This window comes from Python bivittatus, unplaced genomic scaffold, assembly GCF_059951505.1.
Source record: "Python bivittatus isolate LINGU-HERP-01145 unplaced genomic scaffold, Pbiv_v1 ctg000480_np1212, whole genome shotgun sequence".
NCBI lineage: Eukaryota > Metazoa > Chordata > Lepidosauria > Squamata > Pythonidae > Python > Python bivittatus.
The window spans coordinates 41,938,199-41,954,708 of record NW_028277075.1 but is presented as its reverse complement, the minus strand read 5'-3'; the positions used below and the strand labels follow the sequence as shown (position 1 = coordinate 41,954,708).

General features: G+C 37.1%; 1 protein-coding gene across 12 annotated transcripts in view; it reads right to left on the bottom strand.

Annotated features, from left to right (window-relative positions):
• The window catches only part of SHANK2 (SH3 and multiple ankyrin repeat domains 2), a 395,084-nt gene that overhangs the window by 353,897 nt on the left and 24,677 nt on the right, over window positions 1-16,510 (bottom strand). For all 12 annotated transcript variants that reach the window (XM_088145802.1, XM_088145800.1, XM_088145797.1 and 9 more), the window contains 2 exons: window positions 5,922-6,147; window positions 522-725 (listed from right to left, as the gene is read on the bottom strand). In XM_088145802.1, coding sequence (XP_088001928.1) covers window positions 522-725; window positions 5,922-6,134 — 417 coding nt within the window. In that variant the 5' untranslated portion in view covers window positions 6,135-6,147. The remainder of the gene's footprint in view (window positions 1-521; window positions 726-5,921; window positions 6,148-16,510) is intronic.

The following is a 16,510-nucleotide window of genomic DNA, read 5'->3' as shown; positions in this document are numbered from 1 at the left end:
CTCTGGATTGTACAAATCAACAAGTTAATAATCACACAACACTGTACATAATTAGTGTAAGCACATTAAACATGGACTTGTTATCTCAGTGATTTCTAATCTGTAGTAAAAAAATATTCTTGGAGGCTTATCAGGAAGAAGAGATTTAATGGAATGGAACTCTAGGATTGGGGACGGATTAAAATGGCTGTTCCCATCCTTCTTCTACAACATCTATTTATTATCCCTTTCAGCACCAAAACTTCCACTCATCCCTTTGTCCCAGAAGGTCTCCAGTGGCAGACCAAAACCTAAACCCAGTCCTTAGAGGCAATATGTAGCTGCCAATCACGTTAGCATCATTTTTTAGATACATTTTTTTCAGATTTGTTCTCCCTCTCCTGCTGCAATTTTAGATTTCAGCACCTCATAAAGACATTGTTAACTCATAAACTGTGAGCTGTTTCTTTGTCTATAGCCACTACATTATTAAATGATGATAGTCATTAGTATCTAAATCTGACAATTTTTTTTTTAAATACCTCTAAGGATGGAACACCCTTGTTTACAGTTTGTGGATATTCCATAAGAAGACGTTCTTCATCCAAAAATTTCCCATCTCTCCCATTGTTTGCCGGCTGGAATAGGCCATAATTGAGAACATCTTTCAGACTTTGATTTAATGTGCAAAGAATTCGTTGTTTTGCAACCCATACTGAAGCCTCAGGATTAAATCGAATACACTTCTGTAAAAAAAGAGAGAACACACATAACAATTCCTATGAATATCAGCAATTCTACACCAGATGAACAATTATTATTTAATACAAATACTATTGCATTCATACAAAGTATATAATTTTGCTCATCCCCATTTTATAATTTTTTTACTTTTCAACATATAGATAGATAGATAGACAGACAGACAGACAGACAGACAGACAGAATATATAAAGATTTAATTCAACTAGATTAGAGAGACAAGGCAGTATGATGGATGTTGTATTAACATTTGATGAAGAATTCTGAGTTTAAATACACACTCAGCCATAAAGCTTATTAGATTTTATTACAGGAATATAGCAACTTATTAATGATACAATCCTATGCATACCAACATAAATAAATGCAGCTGAATTCAGTGGGACATACTACCAGGAAGGTGGAAATAAAATTCCAGTCTAAGCCTAGTTCAGTAAACTGAATTCACTTGAATCAACGGATTACTCCAGAGTCTGATAAAATCCTGGATCCTTAGACTAAAGGCTTCAAAAGCCAGACAAATTCATGTGCTATTACACAAAAGATATGCCAGATTGAAGTTACTTCTGTGTTTCTTGAAGATTATTGAAAAAACATATCAAAACCAGAGAGAGATGCAACAATATTTATTAATACCAAAAGAGATCAAGCTATTCCATTTTATGTTATACTCTTGGTTAATTCCAAAATCTGATTGGTTCACATTTCTAAACAGGTAACCTTTAAAACTTAGCTCAGGGAATAGATTGAAGCAGAACACTGGAACACTTTAAAAAGAGCTATGCAAATTATTTGTCTTGCTTGAAGAACAAATGTGACAGGAAAATTATGTGGCTATTAAATTCCCAGTGTGCTCACTGCTCAGTGCATGCTGAATTTTAATACACTGCTTAGAAAACATATCTTTTTAAAGATTAAGTACACCTCATTGAATTATATTTGATGTATAATATATAACAATTGGATCTAAAATCAGAGTAGATCAACTGAATTTGGTATTGACTGAACATGTTTAAGTTGGGATCCAAAGCTATAAGTGGGCACATATGCCTACATCAGCAAACTGCTTGCTCACATACAGCATTAACCACTAGGTAACATCCAGTTAATGAGCTCATTTTCACAAAACTGAAACATTACTAACAAAGATTTGGCAAGAAAACATGCAGGTGAATAAATGTTAAAATAATGTCATATTTACCAAGCATTAATCAGTGAGATGATGATTAATACATTGCAGTAATCAACCATTTCAGAACACCATAAAGCCACAGAAAAGCTGTCATAAACAGTGTGTATCAAGTGTTTATATCATGAATTTGACAGAAGATAAAGTCTAAAGCAGTGGTTTTCAACCAGGGTGCCACAGCACATTGATGTGCCGCAAAATTTCCACAGGTGTGTCGCATCAGCTAGAATCCCACCTCCTGTGACATCACCAGGGACAGACTGACTCAATTTCTCCTCCTGAGTCCCAGCAACCTGTAACAGGACTTCTGGTTTCGTGACCCGGAAGTCCCATCTATGAGATATGTGCCATAAGTTGAAAAAGGTTGGAAACATCTGGTCTAAAGTATTCAACAGAAGTTAACTTGGATTAATCTCTACTTGTAAAAACAAATAATAAAAGTCTGGGTCAAGTTAATACTTCTTGATTACTAAGGAAATATTTTCATGGAATTTTACATTAGAATTTCATCAATAGATTTGAAGAATTAGATTTTTTAAAAAGAATGTAATATATAGTGGATTGTAAAGTGTACATTTTATACAGACAAATTGGTGATACACATATAGTTACTTATTTAGTCAGACCTATATAAAACCTTTCAAAGAATAACCAGGAAATATCCCTAAAAGCAAAAACAGCATTTATAATATCATACATTTATCAGTCTGAACTGCTCAAAGCAAGATAGTTCTGTAATTTTCTCTAGTTGAGCAGAGAACTTCTGCAAGACCTTTTTTTTTAAAAAAAATCACATAATATTAATAAACAGTATTAGTGATTTACTGAGAAAAAAGATACAACTAAGGGTCACAGTTTTTTTAAATACATACAAGGTTTAAACATGTTTTAAGCAAAAGTAAGTTTTGTTTTAAATAGAGAAATATATGACTGGATCCACAGGAAGTTGAAACTGCAATTCTGTTAGAGGAAGAAAAAGCCTTGTATAATCTTTTAACACAGAACTTGAGTATAATTTCTACAGAGGGTTCAGAAAACAGTATGAATGATTAGTCCTTCTGTCTCAAAGTATTTCAATGAGCTCTATGTAACAGGAAAGTAACAACTAAAAGAATGTTGGATTACAATTTTCAACTTTCCTCAAAATTATTTTCATCTTGGTATACATTTTGGAGAACCTTTATTAACTTTTAGGCAGACAAACTATTTAATAAAATATGAATGCACTTAGGAGTACATATTCTTCCATGTAATAGCCCTATCCAAACTAATGCTGTTAACTACAAATTGGAAATATTTGTTTTTTATGATGAATGAGCTATCATATGGGTTTGTAGGCCAAGTGGAGGATAAAATTATGTCAGTTAGCATTCATGGAAGATGTTCTAAAATCAGTGAACATGCCAATAGAATAGGGTGAAATTATTTTGAGTATTTTATATACTAACATTCAAAAAGGAATTTAAAAAAGAGCTATGCAAATTATTTGTCTTGCTTGAAGAACAAATGTGACAGGAAAATTATGTGGCTATTAAATTTCCAGTGTGCTCACTGCTCAGTGGATGCTGAATTTTAATATACTGCTTAGAAAACATGCCATATTTTTAAAGATTAAGTACACCTCATTGAGCAATACTTGGTGTATAATGTATAACAATGAATCTATGCCAAAATCTGTGAAGATACAGACTCACTCCTTAGAGAAGGTTCGTGGACTTGAAAAAGCATACATCTTCTTGGTTAATTTTTATTACTTAAACTCTACAATAAGAATGCAATATGCATATGAAATGCACTTTGGCCATTTCATTTATAAGCGATCATTTGAGGATATAACAGCATAGATGGTCACTAGTTTTCTCATCTGCTCCACTGTTTCTTCACTAACCTGACAGCTTTTCCCAAGCACAGCTGAAGCATGACAGTTAATCTCCAGAATGAAATAGGTGAATACAAATGGGATATATGCAGGCTACAATGTCAGATGGCATGGCAAGTGCAATCCAATAAGGGAAACCATTCCTTATCAATTATCTATGTACTTGTCAGTCACTCCCAAGATCAAATCAGAGGTCCTACAGACCAGTCACTATCTCTTTCCTGGACCATCAGGAACTTGATGCTGAAAAATATACAGCACAACCCACAATCCTCTTGGTAGAATGGCTATTTATAAAGAACCCAGAAAGAAAAAATGTATCAGTAAAAAAAAAAAAAATCAAACAAGCTTGCACATGTTAATTTTCACGTACAGATGCAAACTTATAAACAGTTAATTTGCTACAAAAATACATGATGCACATCTCACAGGAAAGTAGAAAAGTTTAAGGTATCCCACCAGTTCGCTCTGTGGGCTATGTATGTCAAAGCCACTTCCTGCCCCCCCAATGAGGCTTTATCTTTATACTGAACTTTTATTGGACAATCCTCCAGGTCTGTGATGACTTCATCTTATTTTCCACTAAGATATATGTATCTTGAAATAGTATTAAAATTGTGATTAAATTTCTATTCCATAAAATATAATAACACTTCCTTTCCTGAAAAAGTTTTACAAAAATGGGGGGGGTTGGAGGGGAGGGTTATATTCTGGAAAACAACTGGGTAGGTGAAGATCATTACTCATGCTGCTTGAGAGAAACAATTTATCTGCACTTTCATTACATGAATAACTGGGACCTGAGTTGAGATATACTGTATGTTAAGTATGTGAAACCATAAATTCAACAACTTTTTCGGCTGGATACTGCCAGAGTACCCAACATTTTTACTGCCTTCAGTTGAAGTACAAGTCTGAAAAGTAACTTTCAGAGGGTCTTCTACTCACTGGGAGTAGCCAAAACCAAGCAATAATTAATTTATATGCACTTTCAGTCATTATTTATATTCAGACTGATCATCCTAATCAAAAGAAAAGAAAAATGCAATTACTTCTAATGCAACAGTGTGATAAAATGATACAGAAGCTTTATTATAATACACGGCATCCATCCAAAATTTCTAAAATGCAAATACAAAAAAACTGTTTCAGGAGGACAGAACGAATGTTGATCTAGGAGAGCTCACATTTCTAGGTAAATGCCAGCATTATTTTCTGGCAAATTCTCAAGGCTAAAACCAGTAATATGAACATGAGACAATTGAATTATTATAGTCTACCCTAAGGACATAATTCAGCCAACATGGATAATAACTGAAAAGTTAAAAGTACATACTTTAATCTCTTATATCAAAGTCAGTGGGATTGGAAACTTAAACTTAATTGAATCATATTCTTCTCCATTATTCTTTTCTAACTTTTGGTTCAAGAGCCTACTATATATGAACCAAACAGTAAAATATAATTGATGACCTAAAACAATCATCTGACTTCTTTCTAATACTGTCAGGCTTTCAAGATTCTGTTATTATAGAGTTCTAGTGTTTCTTGTGGTGCCTGTTACCTGGCCTGGTCTATTCAAAGGGCTGGTAATACATGTTTTTTTTTAAATTTCCAATTTAATTAATTACCTCTCTACTAGGTGGCACCTCTTAGCTGATCTTGGAAAGCCAAAGAAGGCAGGGCCCAATTAGAAGCTGGATCTTCACTGCCAGCTTCCAACAAGCAAAGTCAATGGGGAACCTGGCAGGAGGTCACACATGGCAATCATATGACATCGTGCCTAACGCTCACAGGGCATTCACCTAATGACTACAACTGGAACTGTTGGACTGCTCTTGTAAGTTGGCGCAGTCATGTGACATCGTGCTTTATGACTGCATCACTTAGCGATGGAATTCCCGGCCCCAATTACAGTCGTTAACCAAGGACTACCTATATTCATCAAACTACCATCCACGAAATATAATACACATTCTCTTTAATTACTATATACGGTTTCTATGATTTTACATTTCAGAAAAGTTACCAACAAGTCTTTTATCATTAAACATTCTAATAATACTATTGAACAAATCTGATCAATAGATGTTTTCATGGAATTATCCTTACAGTTTGCTGTAGATCTGGTATTACAATGCGTATCACTAATGTGTTATTCTGGGTGTCTTCCATTTTGCTAATTGGCTTTTCTGCTGTCGCCTTGATAGTGTCGTAAATGGTTTCTTCTTTAGAGCTATCTGATTCTGATTCCACTGAATAATCTGAAAAACTCTGAGCCATCTCATCTTCACTTGATGTTGGACTTCGAGGCATGTTCAGCATGTATTACACTTAGCTAAAAACACAAAAGACAAGACAACAATCAGTTTTACATGTAACATTTTAAATCCAGAAAGAGAATGGCATTTATATGTTTGTTTTAGTCTGTTCTAACTTTGCAAGTGGTGGTGGTGGGGAATCCTGGGAAAATAGAGAATCTGGTAGATTAGATAATGCTGTAGATTAGAATTGGAATACTACTTATCATCATAGAAAATGAAGTAAAAGTAATTTTCATGTATATTTCATCCTGATTTGTAAAATAGGGACACTGTAGGAATACTGTAAAACCTATATAAAGTTATGTATGACCTTTACAAAGGACTAGACTTGAAGAATACAAACATTGTAGGAATGGTGTAAGGCCTATATAATGTTTAAGTCTACTCTCTCTACTTAATAGTTAATTGGGGTAAATAAATCAAAAGCATATCAACTGTTGACATATTTGACACTAAGCAATACCATACAATCAATACTTAACAGAGATCCTATGAGTAAAAGTAAGTCAGTGAAGAGACAAACAGATTTTTGTCAGGACATTCAATCCCTGGACTTACACCCAACATTAAACAAGTACATTTCCACTACAGAAAGTCCCCTTGTCATTTGCATTAGGAGACAATAACAATCCTAATACAGTGATACCTCGGGATACGAACGCCTCTGCTTGCGAATTTTTCGGGTTACGACCAGCTCTGGCCCCAAAATTTTACCTCGGTTTGCGAACTCTGCCTCGGGGTACGAGCCATTTTCCGCCCGTGCCACGTGGTCCGCGGCTGTTTTTCCGGCCCTGCCGCGTGGTCCGCGGCCGTTTTCGCGCCGCGCCAGGCTGTTTTCGCGCCGCGCCGGGCCGTTTTCGCGCCGCGCCGGGCCGTTTTCACACCGCGCCGCACTGCACCCGGCCATTTTCGCGCCGCACCACGCCGCGCCCGGCCGCTTTCCGTGTGGTCCGTGGACGCCAGAACGGATTAACGGTAATTACATTGAACCTTATGGGAAATTGCCTCGGGTTGCGACCAAATTCGGGCGGAGGGCGGAACGGATTAACCGGTTACATTGAACCCTATGGGGAAATTTGCCTCGGGGTGCGACCAAATTAAGAGGGCGGAACGGATTAACCGGATTTACATTGAACCCTATGGGGAAATTTCCTTCGGGTTACGACCAACTCGGGATACGCCCAGAGTCACGGAACGGATTAAGTTCGTATCCCGAGGTACCACTGTAGGTGAATTAGAACAAATGGGTTAAGGTTGTTATAGACAAAATAAATATTCACAGTAAAATCATGTATTTTGCTGATACTGTAAATAGCCTTAACCATAATAGAAGTTTACATGTTCAATAAATAATTATGTAAATGAAATTATATGGAAACTGATTCTGGGGTGCTGCTACTTCTGTATACTGTATTATACAGTATTCTGTATTAAATACTGCTAAACCTGTATTTAATAATAAATATTAACATGAAATACAATGTTTGAGATGAAGCCAGTTTACACTGACTTTCTCTTTTAAGCAAAAAAAAAAAAATCCCTGAAGGTGTATTTTGTTCCCTGATGCTTCACTGAACTGTGAATTAATGCAGCTCTCTATAATATCTTAAGTCAATAAAAAATATAAACACTGTGCTGGCTTCTTTATACTTCTACTGATGCCAGTCTCATAAATGAAGAGTTATGTTGGCCAATACAGAGATAAATCAAACTTCAAAAAGCTTTAGAAAATATTTAATTAGGTTAGCAACATGGTGCTTAAGGATCTTATCTATCTATCTATCTACAGTGGAACCTCGGGTTACGAACGCTTCTGTTCACGAACTTTTCGGGTGACGACCAGCTCCAGCCGCAAAGTTTTGCTTTGGTTCGCGAACTCCGCCTCGGGTTACGAACAGGATCCGCGGCCATTTTCCCTCCTGTGACCCAGTCCGCGGCCATTTTCCCGCCCGTGACATGTGGTCCATGGCCATTTTCTACCGCTGACACGTGGTCCGCGGCCATTTTTCCACCCCTGACACGTGGTCCACGGCCATTTTCCGCCCGACACGTGGTCCGCGGCCATTTTTCCGCCCCTGACACGTGATCTGCAGCCATTTTCCACCCCTGACACGTGGTCGTAGGGAGGGGGTCTCTCCCTCCAAGCAATAGCCGCCTCCCTGTCCTCCACGCCAGAACAGATTAACAGTAATTACATTGAACCTTATGGGAAAATTTGCTTCGGGTCGCAACCAATTCGGGTCGCGACCAGAGTCACAGAACGAATTAAGTTCGTAAACCGAGGTTCCACTGTATCTATCTTCTAAAGCTACATGAGATAACCAAATCTGAAAAGCTTTTGAAAATGCTGAAAAGCATTTTGTTCTCACGTGAAATTTCAGTGGGCATCTTTAGAATAGATACTATCTCTCAGACCAGCCTATCCTACAGTGTTGTTGTTATGACACTAGTCCTACAGCTTTCTTTGCAAGATTTTCAGAAATGATTTGCCATTGCCTCCTTCCTAGGGCTGTGAGAGAGTGACTGGCCCAAGGTTACCCAGCTGGGTTTGTGTCTAAGATGGGATATATTCCATTTATAATTTTCTTTCATCACTTATTTGCCATTTTTTCAGTAGCTGTCCTACAATGAGCTGCTGGGAGTCTCAGGAAAAAAAAGGCTATCAAGGTAGCCCAAGTCTTGTTGATAATGGAAAAATCTCAGTCTGTCCCCAGTTATAATTCACAGCACTTTCAAAGGCATTCCAGTCACATTTTCAGTCCTGCCCAACCACATATATTTTGTCTTTCTACTTCCATGAACCTTACCAAGTGTAATAAGCTTGTCTAGTCCATCTTTTACTCACATTACTGCCCAAACTGGGTGCATTTGATTTATTTTATCCTCAAGCAATTGCTGAACACAAATGGTGCTAGAGAACAAATTAAGGCCAGATATTTTTAAAAATCCAAAACTTGCTTTACAGGAATAAGCAACATAATTATTGAATCCAATCAATTAAAATACATGATCAGATTTTTCTCATTAGCGATACACATTTACTAAATACAGTATATGTAACAGAACAGAAGCATTAACAAGTTATTATGATGGAACAAGTACCATCAAATGTCATGCACTAAAAATAGTCATGCTGATAAGTATATCTGCATGCTTCTAAAACACAGAAATGAGCTAAGAGCAATACAGAATTAATCATAGCTTCACTTTCTGAATTAATTTATTGCTAACTTGCATATGTATGTGTGTGTACAGCCTTTTAATATATAACATTATTTTGGTAGTCTAAAACTAACCAATGGGAAACCTAGCCAATGTAATATTTTTAAGTCCAGTCAGTTTTTGTGATAAAGTTGAAATTTACACTGACTTGGAATTATGAATTTAAACACATTGTTGTTCATACTATAAATATGAGACTAGCATTATAAGTCCAAAACTTTTATTGGACATCCTCCTGAAAAACCATCCATCCAAATTAATCCCAACTATTCTTTAATAGACATCCTTACATTCCCATTTCATTGATAAGTTTCAGTAGGTTTAATAAAGAAGTTTTTTTTTCCAGATACAAGTTATAGCACGTTGTCTAGTAAATGCAAAACCATCTGGGCTGTAGGGAAACTTTGTCATATGATCTGAAAGAACTGGAGAGAAAAAAGCATTTAACAATGTATTTAAGAAAAAACTAGAAATATTTTCAAAAAGATAGAATGAGATGGAAGTAAATGTACTTTTACATGCTTTTTATATTTTACTATTTTCTTATTTGCTATTTTTCTATATCTGTAGTGTATAATACAATTTACTTTTCGTGATACCAAGACATTTAGAGTGAGATACCAGCAACATAATTATAGCTGCCTCTTTTCATTAAATCCAGGTGAAGCTATGGATTTGATGAGCTGGTGTTAGATTCTGTTGCACCTTCAAAACAGTACCACCAATGGATACCTGGTACTAATAAATTCCCACTGGCACTATTAAATGAAATTGTCAGTCCCTCCCCATATCTATTTTTCAGGCAGTAGCTATACTCTGAAACTGATCAGAGCCATAGAAGATGACCTTTATCTCAAATCCCACAATACGCAATGCCTGACATATTACATGGCATTTTGGAGGTCTAAAATGGCACCTATCACAACCCAAAGTCTAGCAGTCTCCCAACAATGATGATAAAAACTGAAATTAAATATAGCTCCCTCAATTCCCTTTCAGTAGCTTCTCGGTACAGAAGAATGTTTTTATAAAGAACCTTTTGGATTGATTTAACTCACCCAGACTAGAAAGTGAATATTTCTAGGTAGAAGGCAGGTTTTCAAGCAACACATTCTGTCTGTGCTTCTATTTGTTTTAGATTCTTAATCTGATTCCTGTCTTATGCCATGTAATATTCTCTGGCTTTGCCTTCCAATTTCCTCCGTCTGCCTTGTCTAGTTGACCTCCCTATTTCTGGCTCATTTCTCTGCTGTTCACAATTCAGATTTAAGAAATAAGTTCTTCTAAAGGAAAAAAGTGAATGGAGGGGCAGCAGTTGCAGTGCTAATCAGGAAAGCAGTACTAGGTAGCATGCTCAGAAGGAGTGATTTTGGCATAACCTATGATGAGACCTGGAGCCATCTACGTGTACCCAACCCTACTGACTCCTGACATAAAATAAGATAGTGAATCATTTTCTGTAGTCAATAATTTATGGATGAAGAAAATTAGAGACTCGCCATAACAATTTAGGGGTTCTATCTGCTTTGGTAGTTGTCATGTTGGCCATGCAATCTTAAGTTGCAACAGGCAGCTTTGAGTATAGATACTGAAATCTTCCAAGCAGCTATCCTAATATTCTCTTAAACCTCCATGGAGGCTACTTCTGCTTATCCAAACATGATGTTGGGCAGCAGGATGGTTAAATACACCAACAGGATCTGTTCTGTCTCTATGGCCTAGCATCAGTTCAAACCCTCATAATTATATAGACATTGAGTCCTTCAAGTGTTGTTACCAAAACTGAAATTTTAAATGCAACCCAAGAATGAAAGTATTAAATATATGACCAAAGAGTAATCCTATTAATTATATTTAATTAACGGTAAATGAAATCAAAATAAATTTAGTCTTTTTCCATGCCGCAGAACTGTTGGGCTTGAAAGTGTTAAGCAGAACCTAAAATGAGAAATAGGATGGAGAGACAGAGTTCAGTGATGAAGAAGCATCCTGTGAGGATAATTTGTCTTATGCTTCATAGATCCCCTGTGCCTGGCCATGCCTATGAAGATAGCCATTTTATAAATAGGCACAAAATGCAGCCATGAATGTGCCCATCACATTTTGTATGCTAGAGAGAACGCATTTTAAGGGAAGCCATGACATTCTTAGTAGTATAGTTTACAGATACAGAATTTCTCCTCCCCATACTTCAATTTCAACATTAATTCTCTAGAAAACAGCTGGAGGGCACAAGCACCAAGAGATTACTACTTAAGAGGGAAAAAAATCTTTCCTGAATATATTATTTAAAGCAAATACATGAAAATATAGTACACTTTAGAGGAGTGCAGAGATCCAGATTTGAAGGGTAAATAATTCAAAGTTTATGTGGGTGTGCATGTTGTGCCTATCAGGAGCACATTAAAGCTTCCAAGTATGCATGGCTGCCCTCTACAGGCAACACTTGATCTTAAGAAAATATGTGTTTATGATATTCCCAGGAGATGCTATGGGAATGCACTCCAAATCACATTTTGTCCTTGAAATCCAAATCACTGCACTGTCCTTGAAAACCTCTCTTGTGTAACTTTTAAACCAAATCTTCCAGAAGTTCATATTGACTGCATATTTCTTCATAAATCCCAGCATATTACTACTTTGATTCAAAACTGCTTTCTACTATTTAAAATTAGTATAATTTTCTTTCTTTTATAAAAATAATTCCATTTTCTCTGTGTGTTTCCTTTCTCTCTACCTCACGAGGCCTTATCAATGTTTGCCATCATTATCAGGAAAATCATACTATTTTTCAAGTCTCTGTCATCAAATTTTGCCTATATTTATGTATGCAAATATGAAAAACACTTTAATATACTGGAAGGAAAAATCCAAAATAACATTTATAAAACAAATTGTCCCAAAAAAGCTAATAAGAGATATCCTGCTGTAGCCCAGCTTCTCAGCATGAAAGTAGCAAGGATGGTTATTAATTTGCTCTTCGTATTACCTACCTTGTTCTACTTTTTTTTTCTTTTTTGCCCAAGACAAAATATGTATTACAATCAACTTAAAAACTCAAATACATTTTGGTAGTGGTGCATGCTGCCCGTGCCTTGTATGTAGATGAAATCAACGGATTAAAAGGATTGTTTTTAAAATAATAATCATAGTAATATGTATGCATTTATTTAATGCCTACTTGTGTGCATATGGAGAAGAAACATTCGAAGAGGTTCAGAGATGAAAGAGTTAATCAGCCAAACATAAACCTGTCAATCTAGATAGTGAACTGAGATTAGCAAAGCCAGGAAACACAAACCTGGAGGAACCAATCAGGAGGCGGAACCAACAGGTGAGGGAGGGGGTTGAATATATGCCCTGTATGTTTTTGTTTCTTTTTTAGCTTTCTTTTCTTCTTTTATAATGCAGTCTATTCTTTTTGTTTTTAAATTTAGCTAATTTTTAAAAGTGCAAAAGGGGGGGGTCCAAATCCATTTTTCCTTTGTCCTTTTGTCTTCCCTCCCTAGAAAAGAGTAAGAAAGTGCCTACCAAGTAAGAAAAGTGCCCCAATGTTAAAAAGTCAGGTTAAAAAAGGGTTAAAAAATCAGAAGAAAAGAGCCATCCAAAGAAAGGTGGAGTCTGATACAGATTAGGATCCCTTTTCTTTGATTTATATTATGGGTTGATCTGCGCCATTTCTTTGTTCGCTCAGTCCTATTTTGTCCTACCTTCTTGTTTGAGTGTGAATGCGCATTCCTGCCTGGAAAATTAACTGCGATTTAAAGCCTGCAGTGTTCATGATATTTTCCTTTCCCCTTCCTATCAGTTACTTCCTTAACCTTAATCTACATAATAAACAGGTTGTACCTTCTGAAATCAATAGTCTCATTCTGACAAGGAATTTAGCCTGCCATGCATCCCCCTCATTCTGCTACCTACAGAAAAGTCAAGAAAGCTAAGAGAGGAATTTTTTTTCACTCTCTTCTTTCTGAGTAAAAGTATATACAGGGATTTTCCCAGGATTGCTGGAGGGTGGAACAGTAGGGGCTGTGGGTAGGGTTACCAGACATCCAGGACATGTACCCCTTTTTGTCCTCATGTCCAACAGGCATAGCCTTAAAATCAAATATTGTCCAGCTTTTTGAGTATCTACAAGCTATCTTTTCCTGAGCAGCTTTTCTCCACCCAATAAGCTAACTGCAAGTTAACAAGCCCCACTCTGTGACCTTAATTAGTTGATTAGTATCCTCTGGCTGGCTTATGCTGCTGCCTGAAATTGACAAGACCTTAATCAGTTACAGCTGAAGCCTTCTGCCTCTTAACTGGCTCCAGCACATTCCTGCAACTGAAAAAAACAGTCTTTCTGGTGCTAAAAAAAGTAATTTCATATACATGTAGGCCTAAGTAGTAGTAGTAGTCCTCCTCCTCCTCCTTCTTTCGGTTTTTCACTGTAATTTTTGTTGAGGATGCCAAGAAAATTAAACAGTTAGTTTGTCCTCCTTTCCCCCCATTCGTCCTCCTTTCCAGTTGTCCATGTCCTCCTCTCCCTGTTGAGATAGCTGTGGGGGAAGGGCTCAAGAACTTCTGCATGAGGCAACAGGACCAACCGACCGAATCCCTGTGCATGGACATGCATGCACACACTCCTGGAAAGATTAAGTAGCCTACTTGCATCAATAACTTTATCTGAAAATGTCAATTTGAAAAAGCTAAGCATGTTAAGTATGTTAGTATTTTGTTAAGTATCCTAGGGCTTGGATGGGAACCAGCAAGGAACTTCCAAAGCTGTACATAAGACTTGGAAATGAAAACAAAACAAAAACAAAACTTGGAAGTAGGCAGTAACAAAACCATTTCTGTGCAGTTGCCAAGAAAACAGCCTGGATATGTCTATGTAGTTTTCATGAGTCAAGGTCAATTGAGGAAGACTTTGTCTTTACTGAATAATTAATAGGATTAAAATGTTACAATTTTATAGCACAATATTGATTGTAACCAGGGCTTCCTGTGGATTCATAGGATTTGACAGAAAACTAAGTACAAAACATCATGTTGGGTTCTTCCCCCTTCATTAAACGAACAGCAAATACTTTCATTTTCCAATCATCTTTTCTCAGCAAGATGACTGACAGCTCTGCAAAGCAAGCCTGACCTCTCCAGCCTCCTCTTGGCAGCTTTCACCAATAAGATGCAGTGAAAGTACAGCCTCAGCATGAAATCTAAAATGGCTTCTAACGGGATTATTTATTTTTCTACTGATTTGTGCAGTCTAGAGCTTCTCCAGGCACATACATATTTGCAAGACATGCTTCTAGCTTAGTATATGTGTATCTGTCTATATTTCTAAATAACTGCAATTATTTAGAATTAAGAAAGGGCTTAAAGATGCTGCCCAGAAATTTATAGGTAGTCTTTGCTTAATGACTCTTCATTCAGCGACAGTTCAAAGTTACAACAGTGAACAAATGATAGTTATGACCAGTCCTCAAAGTTATGGCCACTGCAGTGCCCCCAAGGTCACATGATCAAAATTTGGGCACTTGGCAAATGGCTCGCATTTACAAATGCAGCATACACTCCAAGTCCACACCCACCTATCTCCCCATCTTTGCCCTTTTAACTGCCCTGCTGCCTCTGCCTACCCCTGCTGCCTCCCACCACCCCCAGCTGACCTTCACCATCTTCTTCCTCATGCTGCTGGCCCAGGATCTAGGCACCGGGTGAGGGCATGATCTGGGACATGCGCACCAAGCACAGCAGGGTGCTGGTGGCTCGTCTGCCAAAGGGAGTTTGCTGGGCCCAGCCGGGGAGGAGTCAGTGGGATGGAACCTGCAGAGAAGATAGGGTGGTGGTGCAGGTGGCAGCTCCCCGGGTGAAGGTGGCAGCTGTCAGCGCTGTGTGGGCAGCAGCTGTTGGCACCAGAAGAGAGCAAGCTCCCACTTGCTTTCTTCTGGTGAGAAAACTAAACAGTATATCTTTGTAGCTCTAATTATTCGATGGCACTTGCCACTTCAGACACATAAATACACTCACCCACTTACTCAAGCCTGTTATCAAACATGAATCCTTAAGCTGACAAGACAAATGCCTGAAAATTTATAATGACGTGTCCTTTCATGCAGAAATAGCAGGTGTCTTTCGTCCAGAGCTGTATGTGACCATCCTTCCTCAAGTCATGAATTACATGTCCACAGAAAACAAGTTAATGAGAAGGTATTTTTGCTCTACTCATAAGGCTTTCAATCTATGAAATAAACAATGAAATACAAAATGTGACCTGAATGGCAACAGCCTGCTGATATATAAAAAAGGGATGTTCTGCATTCAGTAACTCTGAACTGTTGTCAAGTGTTCAAAGGTGCTGAAAAGAAAAAGAGGTAGGAGTTTGCCAAAATTAAATAGCCTTTCAGTTAAATTTTCAGTTCAAGTAGAACTCCATGGGCTCCTTCAGTCATAATACTGCCATCTTCTTAACCCTGCTTAAGCAAATGTGAAGAGGTTATCAAATAGGATACTTTCTTCTATAAGTATCTCTTTTCTACTGAATAAATTGCTCTGCCTTCTCTTTTTAGAAGCCTCCAGAATAAATCAAAGCTTAAACTGACATTTGATATCATGGATTTTTCTTTTTACATCAAAAGTTTTTGAAACCATAACTCAACACAGATTTCATTTCTATTGGTTGTAGGAACTGCTGATTTACTTTAGCCATGGTTAAGTCAGAACTGATTTAGGAAACTTACTTTTATGCCCAAAAGTTATGGGGAGAACAAGTTCTAATAACTGCAATGCTTGACTGAGAGATGGATTTGTTTCTATCTATCACATCTCCATAACTGCAAGTTACTTTCTACCACAAACATTATTCACTGACACTTCTCCAGGAGTGGAAAAATGGAATATATTCAGGAACAAAGAAAGGTCATAAGAAAAGTTTAATACCTCCAATTCATCATACAAAAGGTAAAAAACTTTCTCTCTAACAAGCCAAGGTGACAGTGTAAATGCATACTACAGGGAAAAAAGATAAGATGCTAGAAAGTCAACATGATCAACAAATGAAAATACTATTATAGGATGTACTAATTAAGATTCTTTATGAAATGCTAATGCAATCAGGTAAATGTCTGATTAGCTTGAGAACAAAATAATTCATGCAAATGACATGAAACA